Source organism: Brachyistius frenatus, unplaced genomic scaffold (genome assembly GCF_029030835.1).
Source record: "Brachyistius frenatus isolate BFR_SWC_R1_liver_20210118 unplaced genomic scaffold, ASM2903083v1 Contig_9, whole genome shotgun sequence".
Classification (NCBI taxonomy): domain Eukaryota; kingdom Metazoa; phylum Chordata; class Actinopteri; family Embiotocidae; genus Brachyistius; species Brachyistius frenatus.
In genome coordinates, this window is record NW_027210608.1 from 4,421,296 (window position 1) to 4,447,541 (window position 26,246).

Below are 26,246 nucleotides of genomic sequence, written 5' to 3' on the forward strand. Positions count from 1 at the left end.
ACATTTTCAAATGGCTGGGTTTGTAAACCTCCAGGATGTTAATCTGTCACCATTGAGGCTACTGGGAAGAGTGAAAAGAGGATTAAGCTATTCAATTCCTGGTAGAATATTTCCCTTTGTTCGGAATGAGTGAACGAAAAATAAATAAAGAAATGAGGTGGCTTCTCAAGCAAGACAAGTGCCGTCTGCTTCACTTCAGGATTTGGCTAATGCCATTATAGCAAACTTGTCTGCCTCAGGATTCCAGGAACACGGACGGACCGTGATCGTGTAAACAACCACAGATGATATTCAGGCCCTTCATTCAATATTTATCTGAGGTCACATCATAACGCCCGTTTATCTGGGTCAAAGACGACATGAGATAGAATTAGACCAGTACTACATGTGCAGTCCACATCTGTTTAGAGCCATGTGTTTTTCTAGTGGCTTAGGCGGTTGTCAGGATTTAAACTTAGGCCACTGCTCCAGCTTGTTAATAATAGCATGTGCAACAATCAGCGTTAGCAAATAGGTCAACAGATAATTCAAGAGGCTATTCTGATTCCTGGTTGGAAAAACATGATATAGTTGATAAGGGAAAAGTATGGATAGGCAACGCATGTCGTCCTTGGACATTTTGAAACAGACAACATGCTTTCTTTTTTGATGTGTTTTATGATCTGATATGTTTTCCTTTAAAATAGCTGGCTCTATGTGTCGTGTGCGAATGTGACACGCGGCTGAGGCGATGGTAAAGTATCCTTCAAGTGTTTTGTCAAGCAACCTACTCTATTAAATCTTATGTTTAGCATAACGGTTATAATATACCACATGATAATTGTCACAGCTGTCCGCCAATCAGGCGCAGCACCCCAGTCTTAGCCCCTCGTTTACCCTTGACTCCCAGCCCCTCGGGTCGGGTTGCACATCATCTTTATCCCAGATGAAGTACCAGACTCGGCGGTGTCAGAAGATGATCTAATATGGGGCCGAAAGGACACAGAGCTGGGAAATCATCGTCATTTGAAGAGGTTGCTTGTCACAGGATGGGTTTGATCAGCCCGTGCTGCGGTACAGAGAGCCGGGTCTTTGCACTGTCTAACAGTGGTACTGGATTAGAGACACAAGCCACTTCGACTGTGATCAGTCACTCACACATGGAGACACGCGGCAGGAATGAAATCCTCCTTGCACACTTCATCCACATCATGTACAGGCTTCTTTGTCAAAGCCTACTGTATGGAAATGAGGAACACTGCTGTTGACAATGATAGTACATGCCAGTTTTTCTTCTTTTTTTTTTTGAAGCAATTTTTGAGACTTGATTCTGGTGTACAGCTGCAGTAATACAGGTGCTGTGTTAGAGTGAGATGCAATACCAGGGTGTGTTGGTCTATAGAGCTGCTTGACCAGCCCGAATCCCACTGATCTGTGACATGTTGAGACAATGGCAGTGTGTGTGAAGAGTCTGGCTCTACACCCCTCAGACACTGCGTATCGCTAAGTGCTATTGAATTGTTTACTGTCACAAATCACAGACGTTTCAATGACCAGGTGCGACCACCGTACACCCACTCATCTATCTGTCCATCTGCTCCGCCCTGAGCGATGTGTTGGTCTACTGGGCTCCGAGCAGCGTAGCGCCAGCCTCTGGAGCTGGGGATTTTAAACGCCCCACCTGATTATCGATCGCTTTTGCCTCGCTGAGCCAGCAGAGAAACAGAGGGAGAGTGAAAGAAGGCGAGATTCAGAGGGGAAGGGCAATCTGATGGCCCCTCGGTCCTTTGGTCCTCAGGTCTGTCCTTGACACTGCCTGTGGGACAGGCCTGGAGGACGCTTCTTGTCCTCGCTTGCAAGCCCTGCATCCAGCCCTTACGGCTAGCCGGCCCTCCCCATGGGGAAGCTGCAAGCTGCACTTTGCACATACGTATTGATTTTTTTTCGGAGGGGCAGGAAAAGTGTGGCTGGATGGTGCGAGCGAAAGAGGGAGGGAGGGGGGAATGGGGAAATCAAGGGAGCTTTCTAAAGCACTGACTTCTCCTTGACTGCACCTCGAGACGCGACAACCCTGTTAGAACAACTCAGTGGCCCTGGTGCCCCGCTGAAAACTGCTAATCACAGTCTTTCAATCAACGCTCTCCTTCCCCTCTTCTCTTTTCCTCCCTCCATCCTTCTCCCTTCCTCATTTTCTCACTCGTTCCCCTGACTTTCCCCTGACTGAACTGGACCCAGACTGAATACCAAGGGACTGTGTCTGCATTAAAACCGGCCATTCCACATGGAAAACAGCTGACCTCATGAAAGCATGTTGTAATTTGAAGGTGAAAACTAAAAAGCTTTTCTCGATCGACATAATCTTAATGGAAACATTATGGCCTGGCCGCAAACTAACAATTAGGGAAAAATGGCAAACGGCTCTTTGCGTATCAATGGTGCTAGCCAAGGGTTCATAGACGCGGGACATTGTCTCTTTTGTGACGGCACGGCTGCTGGTTTAAATCCTGGAGAAGGGTGTAAAACTCAAGATGTCCTTGAACAAGACTTTTTACCCCCAGTTGCTCCAGTGGAAAAACAGAGAACCTTTTTATTGCCCACCAGAAATCTTCAGATGTGCTGAGCTGCTCCTTGTGTGAAGCAACGAGTATGTTTCTGATAAAGAGCATGCTCTATCAATCTCCCCCGGATAAATAAAAAGGTTATGTAAGGCGTGCATCGACAGATCTCTTAACTCCCCCTCCTCTCTTTCTCCTCTTTCCCTCTCTTCTACTCTCCAGATTTGACACTTGCTAAAGGTCACAGAAACATATTTTTTCCCCCTTTGAGGTGTAGATAAGTGTGAAATAGATGTTGACACCACAGACACATTGAAAAGCACTTAAACAGAGTGGCCATGTGCCAACCTGTCTGAGTCTGGCGTTGTGCATTTGTAAATACTTTTGAATGATTGATCTGGAAACCTGGGTCTTTCTGTAAGCCCGTCAGGTGCAGCGAGAGAGATGGAAAGTGGGAGAGTTCAAAAAACAGATGAGGCCCAATGATTTTTTTTTTTTGTGTGCCAGTTCTCTCTGACACATGTGCACACATACTCTCCACCTGACAGAATTACATGTATCATGGGATAACTGGAAGAGCAGCTTTAAGTACGTGTGCGTGTGAGAAAGTGTACACATGGCTTAGAGGGAGAGTACAGGACAGGACTTTTGATGTTGAATTGGTAGTGTACCTTATCTCGCATTTGTGGCATTTTTCTAAAGCGACTGGGTTCCAATAAAGGTGGTCACATTGTGTGTGTGTGAGTGTGTGCGTCTAACTAATGACTTGCAGTGGTCCCCCACAGCTCTGGTAATGTGCTTAGATCGGTGTTATAAACAGGGTGTGAAAGGTCTGCCCAACGCCAGCCTTTGAAATGACTGGCCTCTTGTTCAGGTAGATTGATGGCAATGTTCTCATATTAATGATCACGTCCCGACGCCGACCGGTCGCGAGGTGAAATGAACAACGCAGCCTTCAGCCTCCAACAACAATTAACGGGCCGGAGTCGGCACTGTCTGCCATTTGTCATCACTTACCCCACCTGTGCACCGCCAGTGAACACATGCTGAACACGGCTGTAGATATTTACAGACTGTTCACTGATTTAAAAAAAAAAAAAAAAAAAAAAAATATGCAGTGGCATTTGTCCTCAGGTGACTCTGTGCTAATTTTTTTTTCCTGATGTTGTTTCCCATTTCTAAAAAAACAAAAGAAGTCTCTGAATTTGATTAATATAATAACCCACACTCTACTGTTTTACTGTACGAGGTGCAATCAAAAGGTTCGGTCACAAAAAACCCTGTAACTCAGGTGCTGATGTTGATCAAGTGACACAACTTAGAATGCTCTCTCATGAAAGTTATTTCTTCCTTTTGCTCTTGTGCGCATTACTGTGCTGCATTTTGTACGTGCACAACAGGAAAAGGATCCTTTTCTTCTTAACTGAAACAAACATCTGATTGCATAAAACATGATTTGCAAATTTTGGCCAGACCTACATGCTAAAAAGAATCTGTAAATGCATCTAAGGAAAATACAGATTATCCAGCAAAATTGACATATTAACAAGAAAGTGGCCAAAATAAAAACAATTTTTAGGTGTCTCTGGCAACATACTCCTGACTGACCTCTGGCTCTCACATTCATTCATATTCATAGGCTGGTCCTGAGCAGGAGCATGAAGGCGAGGGGTTACACATTACCGACGCCCCTGCTCTGAGGTCACAGAGCGGGGGCGTCCAGTTATACATTTACCAGTCTGCCCAGTTAGCCATCACACTGAGTCACCAAGCTTCTAGCTGGTATTCTTGAAATAAATGATGTCAAAAGTGAGAAATGGTTAACATTTTGCCCCAAATGTTTGTCTTGCGGCATGCATGAAATGAAGCGGCCTAATCTGTGAAAATAGTTGAGCGAGGTTGTTTCTGACATTTTAACTTCAGCTGGAGCTTGCATGGGGATATTTTTAGATGTATTGTCTCAACAAAGGTCGTCCAAGTGATACGACTGCACTGCGACATATTACATTACATTTCATTTAGCTGATGCTTTTATCCAAAGCGACTTACAACATACCGATGGTACACCATCGGGAGCAATTTAGGGTTCAGTGTCTTGCTCAAGGACGCTTGGGCATGTGGGCAGGGGGAGCTGGGGACCGGGCCACCAACCTTCCGATTGGTGTGCAACCCAGTCTACTGACTGAGCTACAGCCTCCCTCCCAGGGCCACAGAGAGACTGACGGAAACAAAGACCATTCACACCTAAAGGCAATTTCTAGAACCACCAATTAACCTGAGGTGCATGTTTTTGGCTGTTGGGAGGAAGCCCACACAAGCACAGGGAGAACATGCAAACTCCACACAGAAAGGCCCAGGACCGCATTTGAACCTTTTTGCTGTGGGGCGACAGTGCTAACCACTGCACCGCTGTGCCGCCCGACATATAGTGGAGGCTCTCTGTGCCTGTGTGGTCATGTATGTGTGTGTGTGCATCACCTTGAAAATCCTTATTTGTCAATGACCAGTTTGTGTGTGATGACACCTAGGTGCTGTGTTATCGCACCACAGTTCTAGTCAGGATCATATCGTGAAGGTGAGGTAGAACTCTACCTATTCCGACCTTTGCGGATCAAACTTGACTACTATTAGCCAAAGGGCCTTGGCTTTTTGATTAAGTTGAATTGAATCTCGCTTCGTTTTTGTCAGTTCAAAGCTTAATTCGGGGCTCCTCACGCACGCAGACACAAATGTTCTGGTGGACTTGGCCACACCCTGACCCTCTCTGCTTTTTGTGTCACTTCACACGAGCTCCCTACATTCTTCGATCCGGTGCCAAATGGACCAAGGCGGAAGCACCTTTGATGTACACGGGTAGCCTGTCTGTTTGAATCTGATGTTTTACAGCCGACTTGTCAAATCTGTTGATTCACCATCACTTTTGCAGAAAGGGACCAGTTCAGAAATGGGTGTCTGACAAGTACCAAGAGTATGCTGTTTAAACACAGTGCTCTGTTACATGACTATCCCAGGTTTTCTGTGCATCTATACAACCCAAAATGCGCGTTTGATAGAGGTCCTGCCCTCCTTGGTTGGAGGTCTAAAATAATATGGTGGCCTCACATTGAAGTACAGAAGCATATGGACATCGGCCAAAATGAAAGTGCCAAGGCGGATTTCTTTCTTACTAAAAATGACAAGTCAAAGAGTGTGCGCTTAAAAATACACAAACTTCTTTCACATGGAGTACTCGCACAGCTTGCTAAACACTGTAGCTTTTATCTGCAGTTTATGATGCATCAGCCAAATCTAGACAAGCCCACAGAAACTAATGCTTCCTCTGTCAGCAGTCGTCTCCATTGGACCCTCTGGGGCAGACACAAGTCAGGCTGGAGGTGTTTTTATCCCTGCAGCGGTGGAGTTATCTGGCTATTTTGAGCTATTGATGCTAAGCGCTGGACATTAATCTACTCTGTGAAGATCGCTTTGAAGAAAGTGTCCGTTGAAGTGTCACAGATGGGAAATAAATGAAATTAATAAATATATGGTACACAGTTTGATATCTCTTATAGGCCAAGATCAAAGCAAACCAATTGAGTCCTATTCTACCTAATATGTTTTTCTGTGATAAACAGTCCGGCTGAGGGAATAATCCCATCAAGGAAGAGAGAGATTAAAAAAAGGAGGGAAAAAAAAGCATCAGATATATCACTCAGCGCAGACGGTTGGCACGGCTACCGTGAAGCATCCGCGTTATTATGGAATTGGTAATCTCGTTTCTTGGGTCTGAGTGGAAATGCAGACCTTTTTTTGCACCTTGTGATTTTCCTTCTCGAATCAGGTGCAGACACGGAGACGGGAAGACAGACACAGCGGTTCTCTGATACTGCGAGAGTCCATCTGCTTCAGAGGGCTCCGGTAACTTCTTGTCTTTCGTTTTTTCTGTGGAATTTCTGAGTAGCTTGATGTATTTGACACGTGTGTGACAGCCCTGGTTGTGTGCGATTGGGGTTGAGGCATCACGCTCGCTACCCCGGCTGCGCATTTTTTTCAGAAAAAGGCGCGTGCGTGTGTATGTGTATCCATCGGTGTGTGTGTGTGTGTGTGTGTGTGTGTGTGTGTGTGTGTGTGTGTGTGTGTGTGTAGGGGAGCCAGTTTTTATATACACAGTAGAGGTTTGTGTGCTATGAATATAGCAAACTGTAATGATGTTACTTATGTGCACACATGGGCACATATAAAGTAGATGGATGCCAAAATATGTAGCTATACAGACTCACAGCAGTACACAGAAATAAACACACGCACACACACACACACACACACACACACACACACACACACACACACACACACACACACACACACACACACACACACACACACACACACACACACACACACACACACACACACACACACACACACACACACACACACACACACACACACACACACACACAGATGGATACACATACAACAGTAGCCCAGAGCCCCACCTTGATATCTTCAGCTTCAGTCATGAGTTAGAATCTGACACCAACGAATGTATGTCAGCTTGTCAATTTCTTCCAACAGCTTTTGACTGCAGTCTGGCCATGAATAGTGCATGTTGTTTTGTTTTTTAGATTCCAACTGTCTGCAAGTCTGTTTTTGTTTGTTCCAGAATATCTTGGAAGGCCTGTACACTCATGCGCATCCTTTAAGAAAACTTTCAGGAGGTGTTGTGTTGTTTAGCCTAAGGTAAAGATTCAGCCCTGAAGGTAAATTCGCCAAACTGCCTCAGATCAGATGCTCTCCCACTTCTTTCACCTCCGTTATTGAGATCTGTTTTCCTCCCTTCTGTCTTTAATGCCCATACTTACACCGCTTGCCCTCCTTTTGATCCGTCCCCCTTTCGAGTTGGGACCCACGTCTTTTTATACCTGCGCTCTAATGTTATGAACAGGACGTTTTATTTAGCTCTAAAAGTCAGGACATATTTTGGCAGCCGGTTCCCATATTCCCTGCAGCGTGCCACATGATGTCTTTGGCATTATTAGTGCAGGAGAAATGTGAGACTCATGTTGTAAATGTCTCGGAAATATACACTCGGATGGTTGTTCTGATTCTCTTACAACTGCGTGGTTGTTGATGCACCGGCCATTCATGCAAAACTTTTCAAGGTGTAAAAAGACAGTGGCATGTCGGTGACATTTCTCCTTCCTGCTGTGGGGACACCCTGCTGAGACTGTGTGTGTGCACCTGTGGGGAAGGAATGAGGAAGTACCAAGCCCACGTACCAACGCAGATACAATACCTCCGTGTCCCTCCGCACAACCACATGTGGGAGGAGTGGAAGAGGTGGGGCCAAGAAACAGTTGGGAAATTTATGTGGGCGTGTAGTTTTTATGCCAGTTGCCATTGGATTTACAGGTCAGCGTGGAATGTGGCCCAATGAAATGCACTTTGATCCGTCCACCAGGTCGCCAGTTTTACTGGAGGAGTTCTGCATGGCACAGGGCATCTTTTATAAGGTTGTGAGGAACCCACCGGCAGCCCTCACAAAACCATAAAAATGTGAGATGTCAATGAAAATGACGGGCTACCATTTTCCTGCGATATCCGAGTCCATTCTGAAAAGCCTCAATTGTTAGACCGCATTCATTGAAATAAACTGCAAATACCTGCTGATTCAGTTGCAGGGTTTTGTTTTAGTTTGTTGTTTCTTATCAGGTTATATATCACATCCTGCTGGCCGATGTATCGGACCAGCTCTATTTTCCATTTTATGTTACTCACATCACTTCCTAACCTTTTGTAAACAAAACAATAGCATCAAACTGTGTATTCCTGCAGCTACTTATCAGTCTATTTTACTCTGTTGTGTTTCACAGAGGCGTAGGCTACTGCAGGAGTTGGGAGACCAGAAGATCCCCTTTCTGGGACCTTCAGATCGGGGCTTTCAGCAACTGGTCAGTCTGCCGTATTTCCAGTTAATGCCGAAAATATCTAGACTTCTGCTTTAAAGTGCTGCTCTGTACCTTGTGATATTTTGCTCAGAGGGAATCATGCTTGAAAAACGAGTAGAATTTAGGTTTATTCATGTTTTATGTTCTATATGTCGTCACGTTATGATAAGAATGGATTGTGTTTCCCCAGTGGGACTCCAGTTACTCGGGCATGGTGCTGAGGAGATCGTGCTCGCTGCCTGTTGAGCTCCATAGTCGTGTGCAGATGGCCCTGCTCACCCTCAGAAAGAAGGGCTGCCTCCTGAGGGATTTAGTTCGCATCCGTGACCGAGATGTGTTCACCGCCGTGTCGCGAACCCTGCTGGGGGAGCCGGGCCACACTTATCGCTATCTGGACACACGGCTGTTTGCCATCCCCTGGCACAGTGAGGACGCTGAGGTCAAAGGACACATTTGTTGCGACCCGGATTTGAGAGCTGCTTGCAAAGCATTGTGGGAGCTAAACACCTTCTTCTGCTCTGATGTGTCTCAGCTGAAGGAAGGAGACAGGCTAACACAATGTGTGAAAGGAGAGACAGAGGCCAAACACAGTGAGGAAGCGGAGACAGAGTCTAAACACAGCGAAGACTCCAAGAATAGCGAAGGAGGGGACTCGGACTCGAAACAAAGTGAGGAGGGGGACACAGAGTCCAAGCACAGCGAGGAGTGGGACATTGAGTCAAAACACAGTGATGAAGGCTGCTCCGGGTCAAAACAAGAAGGGGAGGGGGAGTTCAAACACAGCAGCGAGGAGGGCGAGCCCTCCCAGGTCAAACCAAGTGAAGCCAATGTTGCCGCAGGTTCGGAACACAGTGAAGGGAAATGCCCCGACTGGGCAGCCAAAGCCGTGACTGGCACAGAGACTGAACCAGTGGCACTCGGGGCCCAACTAAAGCACAGTCTGTCAGATTACCACATTCAGGACAAAGACGAACACACAAGTGGGCAGGGCTGCTCCCAGCCCAGTCCTCCGCAGGAATGCACCAGTCCAGTCAAGTTCAATGTCACCTTACTCAACTACATGGACCCAGCAGCAATGAGCCAGCTCAAAGAGGAGCCATACTATGGCATGGGCAAAATGACAGTAGGATGGCACCACGATGAGAACCTGATCACTCATTCTCCAGTGGCTGTTTACAGCTATAGCTGTAACGATGACAAAGGTAAGGATCAAAGCTAGAGCAAAATGGCGCATGTGTAATAACTGAGCTGCTTGAACTATAGTTGAGATAGATGGATTTAACACTTCAGAGGCTTTTATTTAACACTTTAATCAAAAATTATCATGCCAATCTTTTGCATTTTGGCTCTGAAATTAAGATTCCTTTTTCTCTTTCTCTTCAATATCCTCCCCATCAACTTATCTCAGTTGCTTTGTGGTGGATCAGATGCAGCTAACCTTGTGTACTATGGCCCTACAGCGGCGCTGCAGCAGCTGTAGACATGGCCTCTGGTGAGGCAGCCATCAGATCCGTCTGTGTGATAGTGTCAGGGCATTATCAAATGTCATCACCGGTTCGCCGCTGACAGCCTTATCACCGACAGTGCGTTGGGAGATCACAGACATTTGGATCTGAGCTCTTAACGCCCGCTCAATGGCGTCGTCTAACAAACAGGTCTTATCGCACACATCGCATCTCATCTAAATCATTTCCAGAAGAAATGATCAATGTGCAATTATCTGATATGGAATAATGAGCCCCGCTTTGATAAGTGTTCCTGGACTGTACTGTATGGATAATACGATGTCTCCTAATTATGGAATGCACACCCTTTCAAGAGCTGACAGCATTTGCTGACTGAGTTGATGGAGGATCTCAGTGAGAAAAGAATGTTGCTTTCTATGGCGTATGTAGGGGACAGTTCAGCCATATCGAAGGGATTTTTAAAAATAATAATGGATATTTTAGAAGGTCTCCTATTAACATTATGTCTTCATGTTTTCAATAATAATAATAATAATAATAATAAAAAACATATTTTACAATGCTTTATTGTACAAATGATGCAACACTAAAAATCCAAGCTCGTTGTTGGTCTTTACACTTTGCAGTAACCCTTTACCATCACACCATGCGAGTGGATTTCAAATTAAAAGTCAAATCTCCATTGTGCAGCTACTGTTATATCACTGCACCCTCCAAAGGCTGCAATGAGAGCCAGTCATGACCTCCTGTCATGGACGGAGCTTAAGATGCAGCCGTAGTTCAGCAAAGATACAGTTCATGTACTGTCCTGTTTAAAGGTAGTAGCTCTAACACAGTCTACATCGGCATCTTGAAACTGTAATCTTACAGCATCACACAGGTGCAGTGCCAACCGCTCTGACATCCCGACACACTTTGCAGCTGGGCTTTCTTCATTGCAGTTTCTTTAACCAGAACCACCTGCTCCAGATGTGTGCTTTGTTCTCGGCCATTTCAACTCTGACCCTGTGAACACAGGCTTCAAACACTACAGTATAACACCTTACCGCGCTTGTCAGCTATGTCTTTTCTAGTTGTGAGTGGCTGTACGGCTCCAGACTTTGGAGAGGAAGGTCGGACCAGCCAGTGGTTGGCTCTGAGGACTCCTAGAAGCAGGTTAGAGAAATCGTTACCTCGAGGACTGACAGTATTAGAGGCCGGTTCCTGAGAAGACAGAAACACAGCATGTTCGATAGCTTAGATACAGTGAAACAAGTTGGTTTTGCATGACACCTGCCTCTTTTTAGATGCTTTTTTTTCTTTTCCAACAGCCTCACCTTGTTTTTGTTTTTTTGCTTTTGAGAAGTGCAGAGGTGTGTTTTTCCCAGCTGCGCTGATCCAAAGGAATCTGCCACGACTGACTGTTTTCCGGCACAGAGGATGATCTTCCACCATTCCCGAGGCCTTGGGGAGTGCTGTCATTAGCTGGCTCTCAGAGCACAATGGCTGGAAATTAAGTTACTATTTATCCGTGCTGAGCAAAGGAAAAGGCAGCTGTGGGGCAGAGAGGCCCAGAAAGACTTTAGTATTGATTTTGCTGAAGGGTGTTGGCCAGCCAAGCCAAATCTTGTTTCCTTAGTGTGCTATGTAAGAATGGAAGGGGAGAGAAGAACAGAGGAGGTGGTTATAGTGAATGGGTCCAGAAACAGGAATATCATAGGATACATACCGTCCAATAACACACTCTCACACACTCACTAAACAACATCAGGGGCTTTTATCCGACTATTTCCTCTTGCACAGCATAATGATAGCATAAAGATCCTGTGCTAACAGCCAATATGACCACAGCAACACGTATCATCTTTGCTCGGGCATTTAAGTGATTCTTACTTTCTGGAGACAGGCTTACATCTTACATCTATTGTTTGGGTCGTATTGATTTAATCATTGCACTCCTTACATTTTAACGTGTTATTCTTTTATTGAAGTTTATTTTATTTAATTCTCTGGCTCCACCTTTGATGATAAATGGTCATTGTTATATTGTTTTTGCACTGCATTACTTATTTATAAGTCGCAGATGTGGAAAAAAAAATGGATGTTATTGATTTTGTTTTAGATAGCTGTCATTGTAACATAATAATACATATGTATCTCCATAAAATTGTGACAAAATGTACATTTGTTGCAGTTTTACACTCACTACACTCAAGTCACACGGGGTGAAAACTGTCATCCCGAAGCACAAAAATGTGAATATAAATGTACAAAATGCAAATGTTACAGTGAGCTGGGCTGTGTATGACTGACAGGTGAGAGCAGTGAGGGAGGCAGCGGTGACAAGTCATGCTGGAGGATTGGGCTCAAGGTAGCCTGGGACATCCACACACCTGGTCTGATGCTGCCACTGGAGTCTGGAGACTGCTATTACATGAGAGGTACTAAAGTTTGTCCCTAAACACACACACAGAAATGCACCCATGCACATGTAAACATGCTGCTCACATGGCTTAGCCATATTCTCAGACACAGCGACTTTGGAGGGAGGAACACTTTCATTACCCTGCGTTTTAGTGTTTCTTGTACTTTGTCCCAAATGACCCATGCCAGCAGGATGCACTTCACTCTCACTGTCATGTTCTGTCCGCTGCTTCTAATTCTCTCCGCAGGAGAAATGGAGCTGAGGGGTGTGTGTGTGTCTGTGCATGCGTGCGTGTGTGAGAGCGGTTACTTGGCCTGAACATCGAGCTTCAAGGTTCCATGAAATTGTGTGCATAAGAGAGGTTAGGAAAACCAAATGTTATTTTTTTGAAGTCCTGTGACCCACTGCTGAATATGTCTCTATGGGGAGAACAGACAGCAAGCCACAGGGGTGTAAATCATAGCTTAATGCCTTTGGCTGCAGCAGACACCTCCACCCTCCTCCCGTCGGTCCCATGGGTCCTTCCAAGCTTTCTCATATTTTCTGAGTGCAAGGACATTTATCCACATCACAGCAGAAGCTTGTGTTCACATGTACAAGTTCGGACCCCTGGTTGGATGGATGGGGGATTTATTATGTTTTAAAAGCACTCTGCTTTCATAAGTATATAAGGATAGACATCAAGTATAATCCTGTGTTAGTCCCATCTTCATCTACTTGATGAATTGTTGTACTTTTTATTTGACAATAAGTGATTCATGTAATTTGTGACTAAAGGTAGACAAAATATATATTATAACTGATATAGTTCAGTATAGACTTAACTCCAACATTATATTCACGTATGATATCATTAAAAAATAATATGCATGTCCACATAGTTAAATACCTTTAACCCATTAAAGCTTGAGACACACACTAACAATATTATAAAACCCAAGCTATTGTTTGAAACCTGAAGGTTTTCTGAAAACCTTGAAAGAATGGTCAACGTTCACTAAAACTTTAATTTCTCAGCCTCTAAAGCAAATAAAAACATGACATAAGATGCATTGATGAGCTTAAACGTTTGGCTTTAAATATAAATGGCAATAAAGTCCAATGGTATCATCTCGTTGCAGCCGACTCTAAAGGGAGAAGCATGCAAACGTCATGCAAACGTCTCAGAGTCTGAAAGGTTTATAAACATAATTTTGCTTCCAGTTTTAATGGGTGAACCCATGTTAACTCACCACAACCTTATTTCTTTCTTTTCTACCCTTTTCCCATATATGGTTTGTCTAATGTCCTTGCTGCCCTTATTATTACTCACTGTTGGCCTGTGGCAGGTGTAGACAGACATGTACCTTTTCTGATAGGTTACCTACCCTATAGGTTCCAAACTTCATCTTCCCACCTGCCAGCCTTATATTTTTAACACTATGCAGAAAGCAATATGTTAAAGGGAATTCTTACGCTCTCATTTTCTATATTTGAGCATCCAATCTGTTAGCCGCCTGAATATGTGATACAAATGTATTTAACCTTGTGATTAGAGACGTTGTGGTGATTAAAAGATCACCGTTTTGATCCCGTCAGGAGGAAAAACGTATATCCATGTGGTCTACAATAACATGCGTTGTCAGTATTTTTTTTTTTTTTTTTTTTTTTTTATGAAGACACCCAACCCCTAGTTGTGCAATACATAAATGTCAAAGTCAGAAATACAATGCTGATGCATTATATGCAATGCAATGATTTACAGCAGCTTTCAGCTTTTGGAAAGTTTTTTTTAACCATTCCAAGGATGTGGAGTGAGGGGGATGTAACTGATGTGATCTGTAGGCCTTTGTCAAATATTTTGTTGTGGAGGACTAGCTGTATCTTTTTGTGTATGTGTGTATTTCTTTGATAATTTTGTCAAGGCTTTCTTAGTGTTTTTAAACTGTAAAGTCCACAAGACACATTTTAAATCTACGATAATAGAAGTTACTGTCAAAACAACAAAAAGTAAATTTCTTAGAGAACATATTGGGTTATTTTGTTTCTGTCAGTGTATACAGCAATCACCCTAGTATGTGTTGGCCTTTACAGGTTAATTCAATGTTTGCCTAGGTAGGGAATAACTGTTAAATACATGTATGCGATTTATGGTAGTCGGGAAGAACCTCAACCTCAACCTCTAAAAAGACAACTACTTCACTCTTGTATCATGGCCAAATCATAGATTCACAAACACATAGACTGTCCTAAAATCCCTGAGGGCTCGAGGGCCGCACAATTATGGGCTAGAAATAACTCTTAATAGTACTATACATTAGTACATGGAATAAACTAGTCATGCACATCCCTTTTATGGCGTCAATTGCAGACAGCAAAATAATAGATGAACATAGTAAAACAGTTTGGGCCTGTTTGGTACAAAACAATTGCCAGCAGACATGAGGTGCTTACAGCAGCTTCACATCCATATTTGTTTAAGGTGAAAACAGTGAAACAACACAATATAGACAGGTAGCTTATTATTGGACTTGCAACATTTCAAACAGGCCACTTCTGGCCCACAGACCAGAGTTTGAATAGCCACGCTGTAAACGGTGCGAGAGCAAATGTGTTGTTAAATATTTAAATTCATTTATAGGCAATTAAAATTTTGAATGCATTCACATATGATCGAACAGCGATCTGACTGGAACTGGTAAAGTTTGATTAGATTACCTGTCTACTGTGGCTTGAGTAGGTTTCAAACAGGCCACTAACAAGTCAGGAATATGAAGGTTTGAATTCCTGACGCCAACTCTTTGAAGATGCTAGGTTTTCATCTGAGAGCAGCAGTGTCTGTACCTAATATTCAGCCTGACAGGGCTTGAAGCCGACCTCCTTTAGCTGGATAAGATTTACAATAGAACAGTCAGTTTCAGGCCAGCCAGGATAATAGAGTGATGGGCTGTTGTGCAGACCATTCTAATGGGACTTGACTGTCGCGGATCAGTGGGGATTTATGCTCCACTTGGTGAGTGCGCCCTTGAGAGGCCAACTGCTCCAGAACGATAGCGGCTCCCTCACAGTCCTCCGCCGTCTGCCGCTTTGTCGCTGCACCTGAATTAAACACTTGGCACAATGCACAAACATACGCACTCACCTATAAATTTGCACCACTTGCAATTAAATACACGTTCTCACGTGCAGTTTATTGAAGGCTGGATATGCCTCTCCCTTATTTCCATCTCAAGTACACACACATGTACACACAGCCACCACTAAGCCAAGTGTTAAAATATATTGTACCAGTGTTTTAGTGACATACACCAAATGATAAGTAGTTTTGCGGTATTAAAAGAAAACTACAATGGTGTATAACCACAGTCACCATAATATATTTTCAGCACCATGTGTCGGCGGCTGGCCCTTTTGAACTGCTAATGTCTGAGCTGCTGGAGGCAAATTGAATCACCATCATTTCCACCCAAATGGAATTTCAGTGGTTAAAAAAGAACAATGCAAGTCTTGACACCGGGCCTGTTCAATAATCAGATTTCCAGCTCCCAATGCACAGGGGGACGGCAGAAAAGAGTTGACCCAATATATTTAAAAGCCTGCTTCCTGGAAAAGGAGGACAAGTGGCAGCAGGCACAGGGGTTGAAAGAAAGATAAATATTTATTACAGTTATCGAGTTTGCCTCTACTCCCTCCTGATCCCACTGACGCATCAGACGCGCCAAGAAAAGAGCAGATTGATGGAGATAATTTGTTATTGGATATAAACAGTTTTAAAGACGCAGAGTAATTCTGCCCAGAGACCTAATCCCTCACAATCTCATCAGGGTGAAGAAAACACCGGCGAGTTGTTTTGTTTGTCACCATCTTTTTTTTTTTTTTTTTTTCTCCCACCAAACAATAATATCTTCCTCCCAAAGCATTTGGCTGTTTGACTTTCAAATCAGAGGCATTAGCCGGTGTACTCTTGCTCAAGGCGGGTGTAAATATGCACATGTGCTGTGAATGACAGCTCTGTCATGGCTAAATTAATTATTGGTATGAGGCAAATAGTGGCAGAGCTGAGAAACATCTATACACACAAAGAAACACATGGAGGGATACACAGGAAACAGCAGTAAGGCCTCTTTGTAAAGCTTGTGTGATATTGGACAAATGTTTGTTGGTATGGCTCCTCCATCTTGACAGATTGAGTGAGATCTGGTTTTGTTTGGTAATTAAAATTATGGTACAATGCTGCTCACTCTATTTGATTCGGTGCTGGACCGAGCGCAATCTGTCTGAGAGTACACGATGATTTAGTTGCCATGTTCCCTAACGCAGTGCTTTTCATCTGTTTTTTTTATATCGTCATCTATTCTTTATAATAATTAATACAAAACAAAACACCCAATCAATATGAGAAGATTTTTCAATCTTTTGATGACTCTGTGGTATTGTTAGCATTTTCTGACAGTTTTCTCCTCACTGTATTTACCAGATGACCTGAACAGTACCCACCAACACTGTGTCCTAGCCGGAGACAGCGCGCGCTTCAGCTCCACACACAGAGTGGCCGAGGTGAGAAGTCTGCAGGACTCACAGTGTTTTGAATCTGTTGTGAAAATGCTCTGTAGAGTGCCAACAGTCTCGTTTGGTTTCAGTAAAGACTGTGTAAAAAGGTAACGTTCAACACTGTGGTGAAGAACACAATGTTGTTCTCTCACAATCCATCTACCACACGACAATGCTTCTGATCAAGGGTCATACAAACATACTCAAACAAATGCCCTGTACATTTGACATTTTTAAAACAACTGATACCATCCTCAGGATCATGTTGTCTTCTACCTGGTTCCTGTTTTTACATTTCAGTCGTTTTGATTCAAATTAAAACTCAAGTTTCGTTTCAGTACTCATGTTTATGGCCTTGGGTAAACCCTGCGCGTCGGTTATGTATATAACACTGGGTCTGTCTCGCTCCTATCAGTGTTCCAGCGGGACCTTGACCTACATCCAGTCACGGTGCCAAGAGGCCCTGTCCAACCTGCACACTGACCCCGAGACAGGTTCCCACAGCCTGCTGGCCCTGCTACCGACAAGCCTACAGAACTGTGAGGAGATTCACAATGAGGTGGGGAGATGGTCACGTGTTTACATGCATATGCGCATGTATTTGCGTGTCTGTGTGTATTTATTGTCTATTTTGCATATTTTACTTTTCGTTTGATTTTATTTGCGTGTTAATAACTGTTAATATTTATTTGTAATGGTATTGCCGTTGTAGGTGTTATTCGTAAAAACCTGTTGTTACCCTGTTTGCTATTTTTGCACTAAAACTTAATCAAACGGGTCCAAACATTATCAAAAACATTTTAGGTTTATTTAAGGCCAGCTTGGAATACTAAATGAGTTAAGGTGGCCACACCTATATATATATATTTATCCGTGATCATGAACCTCCCTGACACATCTGAATTGCCCTGATGCTGTAATCCTCACCCATCTGCTACCACCAGGAGGTTAAAAACAACTAACAAGCACCTGCAAAAAAGACACAATTTAATCAGGACTGAGCAAACATGCCTGTGTGCTTTTTGCTTTGTATGGATTCAAAAACCTTTGCATAAGGTAGAGTGCACATACATACACCCCTTTGGTTTAAACAGTATTCTTTGGTGTGACAATCCGGCGGGACAGTGATGATATGAAATTACATCAAGGAATTTATTGGGGAGGCTATGGCTCAGTCGGTAGAGTGGGTTGCACACCAATCAGAAGGTTGGTGGCTCAATCCCCAGCTCTCCCTGTCCACATGCCTAAGCATCCTTGAGCAAGACACTGAACCTTACATTGCTCCCAATGGTGCACCATCAATATGTTGTAAGTCACTTTGGATAAAAGGGTCAGCTAAATGTAATTTAGATTCATTTCATGTGGTGGTCTCAGTCAGCCAAATTATGACCCACAAATAATACAGAATTCCAACAAATCATTGACCACATTTTGGTTGATACAGTGTGCTCTATAGTATGAGAAAGACTAGTTTCAGAAATGGATAAGCAGAAACATGTACTGTATAGATATTATTAATCCTTGTTTGATTCCATTTTGTCTGCATCATGAGACCTCGAGACTGCACTGGGAGTGGTCAGATAGCAGGGTAAACCTCTGTAAATGGCAGAATGGGAGCTTGCTAGCTTCCCACCTTCTACTTACCTTGTTCCTACTCAGGGAAATGCCTCCAATATGAAATCCAGGTTGTTCTCATTTGTCCTGGCCTGTGATGGATCGTAAGGCAGTAGCCTGTCCATATGTTTTCTAAAGATGGAGTCGTGCCCCTCTCCCCTCCCTAACCCCTCCTTCATACAGAACAATGAGTGATGCTGGCTTGTGGTACTGAGGGACAGAGTGAGGTCAAAAAAGAGGAACGTGATGGGCTGTCTGCAGAGCCACCAGCCTCCTGTGTTGGCTTGCCGCAGGCCAACAGTTAATATAGCACTTCACCTCTCCCCCCTTCACACCCCTGGGCCCAAAGTGCACATCGAAGCCGACGCTAGCACCCAGGCCCCCTCAGCAGGATGCCATGACAGATGAGTCTGACGTAAGGTTGTTTAAAGGTTGTAGACAATATTAATTATTCAGCACTGCCAAACAATAGGGCTGCGTGTGTCAGGAGAACTGCTGTGCTAGTTGAGCTAGCAACACCTGCTAGTTTGCCGCATAGCGCCACAGGATTACCTAGCAGAGGGCCCCACCTGGACGGCGAGGCAGGTTTATTGAGGAAAACAGGCTGCCATTTATAAAAGAGCAGGAGGGTGTGCATGTATGTATGTGTGAGTGTTTAAGTTAGGGGTGGTGGTGGTGGTGGTGGGGGGGGGGATGGGTGCTCTTGGGGGCTCAAGCCGAGCCTACCTGGCACTCGCAATGATCGATGTGGCCATTTGTTTGGAGTTGCCCACGAGAGCAGAACACCCACTTAAATGATGTATTGTTGGCGGTGTTATTTATGATGGCGGCCCACTTCGACGCTTGGTGGGTGCACATTGCGCGGGTCGTGTTTGACATGGACGACCGAGGAGCGAACAAGCCTGAGACACGCAGGCAGCCTGACCCGAGCACCGCCTTATGGGCCTTTCCTTAAAAAGGGCTAAACAACAAGCTAGCCGCGGCTGACACTCCATGGATATTTTGTACAATGCGGCGTGTTGAAGTAAAGGTTGATGGGAGACAGATAGAAATGAAGAAAACTGAAGCTCCCACCTGTTTGTAAAGCGTTGTCCCTCTCACTGTCTCCTTTTAATCTTACCTCCTGTCTTAGGTGGCGGGGGTAGTCTAACGTAGCATCGCCGCACGGCCCCTGTGTGCATGTTTGGCTTTGAAATGCAAATCCCAGACGCAAATGTCGTGTCTCATTTAAAGCCACCGTGTCACTTCCCAGGTGGGTGTGTGACAGATTGCCCTGAGGGACCCCCTCTAATGATGCTATAGTGCCCCCACAGTAAATATTGAAGGGAGGGACAATGTTTTCCCACATGTTCCTGCACAAAGTAAACTGCGCTGAAGCAGGTGTGTGTGACCTTCCAATGTCCTGTTTTCCGGGACAAAATGTCTCCCCAGGCTGTCAGGTTTTTGCCGGGCTTGAAACACCTTTCCTGCGGGGCTTATGGCGGCAGTATCATTGTAATCTTACAAATCACTTCTCAAGACATACTTCTGTGAGCAGATCAGTACAGTGTGTAGTTTCTGCTTGTTATCACCCTTTAACACTGGTTTTAATTCATGTAGGATGTTTTTACTGTTCATCCTGCAGGTTTATTTATTGGGTTGTTTAATATCTCTGTACTTTGTAAGTTTATTTTGAGGGGAAGAAATGTTCTAAAAATGTATTTAGCCTTTAGCATTTCCTGTTGTTAATTAATTGTAATTCGATTATATTATGTACATTGATTTAATGGAGCTCTTCTCAAGTGGCAGCTGAGACAACAGGACCACTTTGACCAACATCTGTGGTCTGAGGAAGAAAAAAAGAAAGATGCGAACGCTACTATTTTATGGATATACCGTAGATAGAAATTGAAATGTCTACGGTAATCTGTGCATGTACAGTGTAACCCAGCTTGTGTCTGACCACTGCGGTGTGATGAGTGTAAATTGTGTGCCTGGTCAGTCACACAGAGAGCTGGGGGCACCAGTTAACCTGGCTGATGTGTGAGGAGGCCCAGGAAAGGTAAACAGAGGACGGCAGAGTGGGATCGATCACACTCTCATCAGCTCTCACCTCAGGGCCCCGGCCCGGAAATTGATTGGACCCACTTAGGGAATACCGTGAAGGTGTGGAGGAAAAAAAAAAAAAAATTGCCCCTCATTAAATGGGAAAGAAGGGGGCTACTTGGCTTTAACTCCAGAGTTGCCATGGTGGGCGGCCGGTCGACTAATGTGGAGCTAATGTGTAGTTAGTGTGTCCATCACCTGGAGAGATGACAGCGACTGCCGCAGGGGAGTCACTAGCTCCCCCTCTCGCTCCCCCACGCCATCTCAGAGAAAAACTAGGCCTAACAACCACTCTCTCTTTCGCACACACTTTCGATCCGTCTGCCTGCATAGGTGGCATTTAGTCCGAGTCCCCTGCTCGCTAACTCTCAGTTGGGTGGCCACACTCCAAATGCCACATAGCCGGCACTCCTCACTTGCATTAGATGGCCTGCTTTGTGGCCGCCGCTGGCCTGCGCAGCGGGGAACAGGCGGCCATGTCGGCTCAAAGTGGAGACACAGGTTGTTTTTTTTCTCACTAAAGGACAGGCAAACAATCAGAGAGATAGAAGGATGGACTGACTGAGAGAAAAGGACGTCCGATATCGGCTCTTGCCCCTTTGTTGTGTGTTTGAGCTGTAGTGATCGAAGGGGAGTGGATTTGGAGTGTGTTGAAGGGACCATAAAGGATGACATTTCTTTGAAGGGTGGGTTGTATGGAGTGACTGAGGGGATGCTGAGCAGTGCCACTGGCTGTGTATTCTCCCTGACATGCCCAAGTCCTTGCATGTCATCCCCGCTGTGATCAGAGCCTTTTGGAAGTAAATGGCAGGATGATTCTGTGCACAGCTTCTACCCGAGACAGACCTCACTCAAGTTGTTTGTGTAAATAATTCCTGTCCTTTGTTGTTTTTTGGGTGCCGGATGGTTGGTGACTTGCCTCATATTAGAGAGCAATGACCACTAGAAAATGTCAACAATCGCAGAGTAACTTTGAGGCTGCATGTTCTCACTGTTTAATGGTGCTTTTATTAGAATGAATCAGGATGTCGGGGACTTGATTAGAGTTCAAAACTATACTATGCTCGTAAAATGTTGGATATCTCAAGTGTTTGTCGTTGCTCTGAATGGCCGTAACTTTAAGGCAGGGAAAGTCAAAGAAAAAGTTGTGTTAAGAATGACAAAAAAGAGAACTAGAGAGAGAGGTTGAAACCATGACTCCTTCCTCACCTCCGTACAGCTGGTCGGTCATGGTGCGAAGTGAGTGTTAATGTCGGATTGTGGATTTCGGCGTTGTTATAGAAATGGTCGGGCTCTGCTCCACCCATTAAACCAATGTCAGAAAGGTGTGGGGAGAGGAGGGTTTGAGTATTCTGGCCCTTTGAGGTTGAAGTTAGACTTGCAGGTTTAATAATGGAGTGACAATCCTTTGTCCCTCAGATTACTTTTATACACATATAACACAATTCATACATGTATTACATAAGATCTCCAGAACTTGTAAAACCAGTGCAGCTTAATTATATATGAACATACGTAGGCATTAGTGGGGTTGATGGCTGGCTGCACCTACAAACATCTGTGCTAAATGAAAGGAATATACTAGATTCCTCAGTGAAACAAAAAGGAAAATATTCAAATAAAATAGACCCTACATTTTTCATTTCACGGGGCCTCTCAGACAGAATTTATGGGCTCAAACCTTGTTGCGACTCTTTGTGAGTTCACAGCTCTAAAAAGGCTCTGCTGTATGTGTTGGCTAATGCTCTGTTAGAAGAACAATAAACAAAATAGTTTTCAGAAAGGCAACAATAGAGCTCTCGGCTCCGTTTGATACGCGCCTCTATTGTATGCAACTGCATTTTGTGTTGTACAGTTGTCTGCGTCAAAATGAAGTGGAGTGTGCATTGTTTTGGGTGGATGATGCTTTGTAGGACGTTTTGGGGGAGGGCAACTCCACAGCGTCTCACATTTACGTTGGCGGCGTTGGGGCAATCTTTGACACACACACTCACGTTGGCAATTGTGTGCACAGACATTAACAAAGCCACTTTTGCACTTATGTCGACAGATACACGCAAGGGCACAAACACACCGATGCATATACAGTACAGGTACAAACACACAAACATGCACGCTGAAAGACACACTTAGAAATAGATAGGCTACACCTGGCTACGTGAAGCCTCCTTGCGAGGATTAAATCAGCACTTCAAAAGAGCAGGAAACAAAAAACACTCCCAGCGGAGGAGAGGGGAGCGGCTCGGCAGCAGAGACTGTCATCTCCAGACGGAGCGGGAGAGGAGGGGAAGGAGGGAGGACAGGGAGGAGAGGAGGAAGAGGGCGGAGTTTTCAGGTGTGCTGACGGGAAGGTGTGCGTGTGTGTGCGTGTGTGCGTGCGTGCGTGTGTGCGTGCATGCGTGCGTGTGTGTGAACAGACATGCATGTTTGTGTGTGAATGTGCTGTGTGCATGTTGCTTTCCTGTCTGGTTTTTTTGAGGGTGTGACTGTATTTACAGAGGTGGTCGATGTTTGTACTATTTCTTATTTATAATTTATACTACTACTATTATTTACAGCTGTTACTTTCATAGACCTCGTAAAAATGACTGAATATACTTTTAAATTATTTGATCACGTTTCCTTTATGGCCAGTTTATTTTCTCACATAGAACAGACATTTTTAGGTGATTTAAAAAATGTTTTTTTTATAACATTTTGTTACACATTTTTGTAATAACATTTCAATTTTGTTTACAAACAGAAATTTTGTTTACAAGCTACAATTTTTAAATTTAAAAATGGCGATGACTGTTATTTAAGTACTTTTTTAGATATGTATCTGTTGAAAAGAACAGAAACAAAAAATAAATTGTTACACAGGAGAGTACGCACCGTGTGCTTGTTCTAAAATTAAAAGTGAATAAAACTATATCAACTAACAGTGTATAAAACTAACAATTAACCTTTTTAGTTTAGATTAGCTGATAGTTGCGAAACAATTTTAGAGTAAATTCTGCACTTAATACTTTTTGTCATCGGCATGTATACATACTTAGTTTCTCATGCAGATGTTTTACATGGTAATTTCATAATTTCCAGTAACATATGAAAGCATTTTGTCTAGTGTTTCTCTCAACATTCTTTCCCTTTTTTTTCATCAGATACTGCTATGGGAAACTTGTCTCTGTGACCAAGCTTTTTTTTTTTTTTTTTTTTTTTTTTAATCCTGTGTGTATGTGTCCGTGTGTGTGTGCGTGTGTCCGTGTGTGTGTGCGTGCAGGTGGAATTCGAGTGGCTGCGACAGTACTGGTTTCAGGGCCAGCGTTACACCCGCTTCTGCAGCTGGTGGACCAGACCGATGGAGCAGCTGGAGAAAGACTGGAGACTCATGGAGACCATGGTAAGACAGATCAGTGTGGTGTCACACACATAACGTCACCAACCAGTATGGATAAATCAAATGTATCTCCATTTCAATTTGCTGACTATTTCTTTACCACAAAACAACTATTTTCTTCACAGGTTCAGTTTTACATACTTTACCCTAATGCCATTCCTCGTCTAAAAATTGATTTAAAAATAATTATAAATAGGTTTGATTTAATATACAAAACCTACTTTGATTTGACAATATACAAAACCATACTCATGGGGGTGATATTAAAATAGAGTATACTGGAATATTATATATGTAAGATACAAACATCCTTTATCAACATATTACCTAAATAATATTCTTAAAAGTATATACTAGAGAATACTAACAACAAGAATAATAATGATTTACCATTTCCCAAAAATATGAAGAGTTTCATGGCTCGTGCAGCCACTTTGCAATAATAAGGATTTCCACCTTTCCAAATGCTCAACATGCCTCCACTTGTGCTTCTTACACAAACTACATAAGTGATCTGCTGTCCAATAATACTCCTCACAAGGTGGGGTGTGTTGAAATTACATGATGGATTGTCTAACTTCTCACCAGGCTGCATTATTAAGGATGTGTCATGCGTTTAATCGTAGCCTCACAGAAGTTTTATTAGAGGGAAACGTGGGCACGCAGCTATTAGTTAGACACCACAGTAAAGGAATCACTTAGTAATGTCAGACTCATAATTAAGTCACCTTAGTCACAGCTCTGTTCGGTACATATGTGCTGCACGCACACATGCACGCACACGCGCACACGCACGCACGCACGCACGCACGCACGCACGCACACACACACACACACACACACACACACACACACACACGCAGCGCTGTAGATATGAAGCGCACAAACACACACAGATACATGCTTGGTCTCGCTTTCTCTTCTCCCTCTTCTAAGACACAGTCCCTCTCCCATAGCTGGATTTCAAAGAGTGTGTGTTCATGTATGGATGTGTGTTTAACACCCGGACACCAGAAGCAGCAGGGGGCACTCTTGTATCACTGTAGCAGCCTGCAGAAGGAACGAAAGAGCTGTGCTCCTCTTTTCCTCACTGCTCCCTCGCTCTCTCTGTGTCTCCTTATGTCTCTCACCCACTCCTGCTGTCTCTGGGAGCTCTCTGTCTCTGTCAGTGTCGAGCGCTGAGCAGTAATCACATCTAATGCTCAGGCGGGGATAAAGACAGGGGCTGGATGAGAGCAGTGCCGCTGCTGCTGCCGACGCCGCTCGGCTCCAGTCATACTCTCTCTCTCTCTCTCTCTCTCTCTCTGTCTCTCTCTCTCACACACACAGCTGAACAGCCTGGCAGAGGGTGGGTGGGGGTTAGTAGACAGGGGCTAAACTCATCTAGAGCTCCACCTCCGGGCCCAGATGAAGTGTGTGATTTGGACCTGTATTTAGAAAAGGGCATCAGTGAAATGTGAGGTCTTTCTCGCTCTCGCTCGCTGTGTCTCAGTCTCTCTCTCAATGTGTGTCCATTGTCTGTGCTTGTGTGTGTGTTTCTCTATATGTCCAAATGTGGATTTCTGTAGCGCAGCGGGAACTAAGCATCAGACTTTATACAAACGCTGCAAATCCAATTTTTGTTTAGGAAGAAAAAAGTTAAATCAACAAAATACAATAATTGAAAATAAGTATAAGTAACTATCTCGTTTTTTTTTTATATTTCTAATATCTCAAATTACATTGACGTGTTTATGACAACACTAATTTTACAGATTAAATTCTTAGGTACCAAATTGAATTAATCACTGTGTCAAATCACACAAAGGCAAGTATGTCTCGTGCAGAAATGCATATTGAACCTGTGCAGAAATAACAGACTGGTGAGCACATAAAGGTAATGAGTCACTATTGTGATGAAAAGACAACATTATTGCTCTTGCCAGCAATATTTATATACATGCATTGACCTCTGATATGCTGATGAATAACACTTTATAGATGTGACTTATAGATTTTGCTTGTTTAGATAGCTCTGGCTTTTTCAGCAGTTAGATTAAAACACATTTCTCTAAATTACTTTGAGTTATTTAAATTATGCCCCCCCAACACACACACACACACACACACACACACACACACACACACACACACACACACACACACACACACACACACACACACACACACACACACACACACACACACACACACACACACACACACACACACTCTTTTATTGGATATATTTTACATTTTGAAGCCAGCAATCGACAGCATAGTGTAATTTAGTGAAATACCAGTGACCTACTGTGTGCGGATGCT

At 43.8% G+C, this 26,246-nt stretch overlaps 1 protein-coding gene across 1 annotated transcript in view; it reads left to right on the top strand.

Moving 5' to 3' along the window:
• The window catches only part of fto (FTO alpha-ketoglutarate dependent dioxygenase), a 122,718-nt gene that overhangs the window by 13,159 nt on the left and 83,313 nt on the right, over positions 1 to 26,246 (top strand). Inside the window, exons 2-7 of the mRNA XM_069690438.1 lie at positions 8,390 to 8,467; positions 8,655 to 9,666; positions 12,225 to 12,350; positions 16,791 to 16,870; positions 17,280 to 17,423; positions 23,826 to 23,945. Coding sequence (XP_069546539.1) covers positions 8,390 to 8,467; positions 8,655 to 9,666; positions 12,225 to 12,350; positions 16,791 to 16,870; positions 17,280 to 17,423; positions 23,826 to 23,945 — 1,560 coding nt within the window. The remainder of the gene's footprint in view (positions 1 to 8,389; positions 8,468 to 8,654; positions 9,667 to 12,224; positions 12,351 to 16,790; positions 16,871 to 17,279; positions 17,424 to 23,825; positions 23,946 to 26,246) is intronic.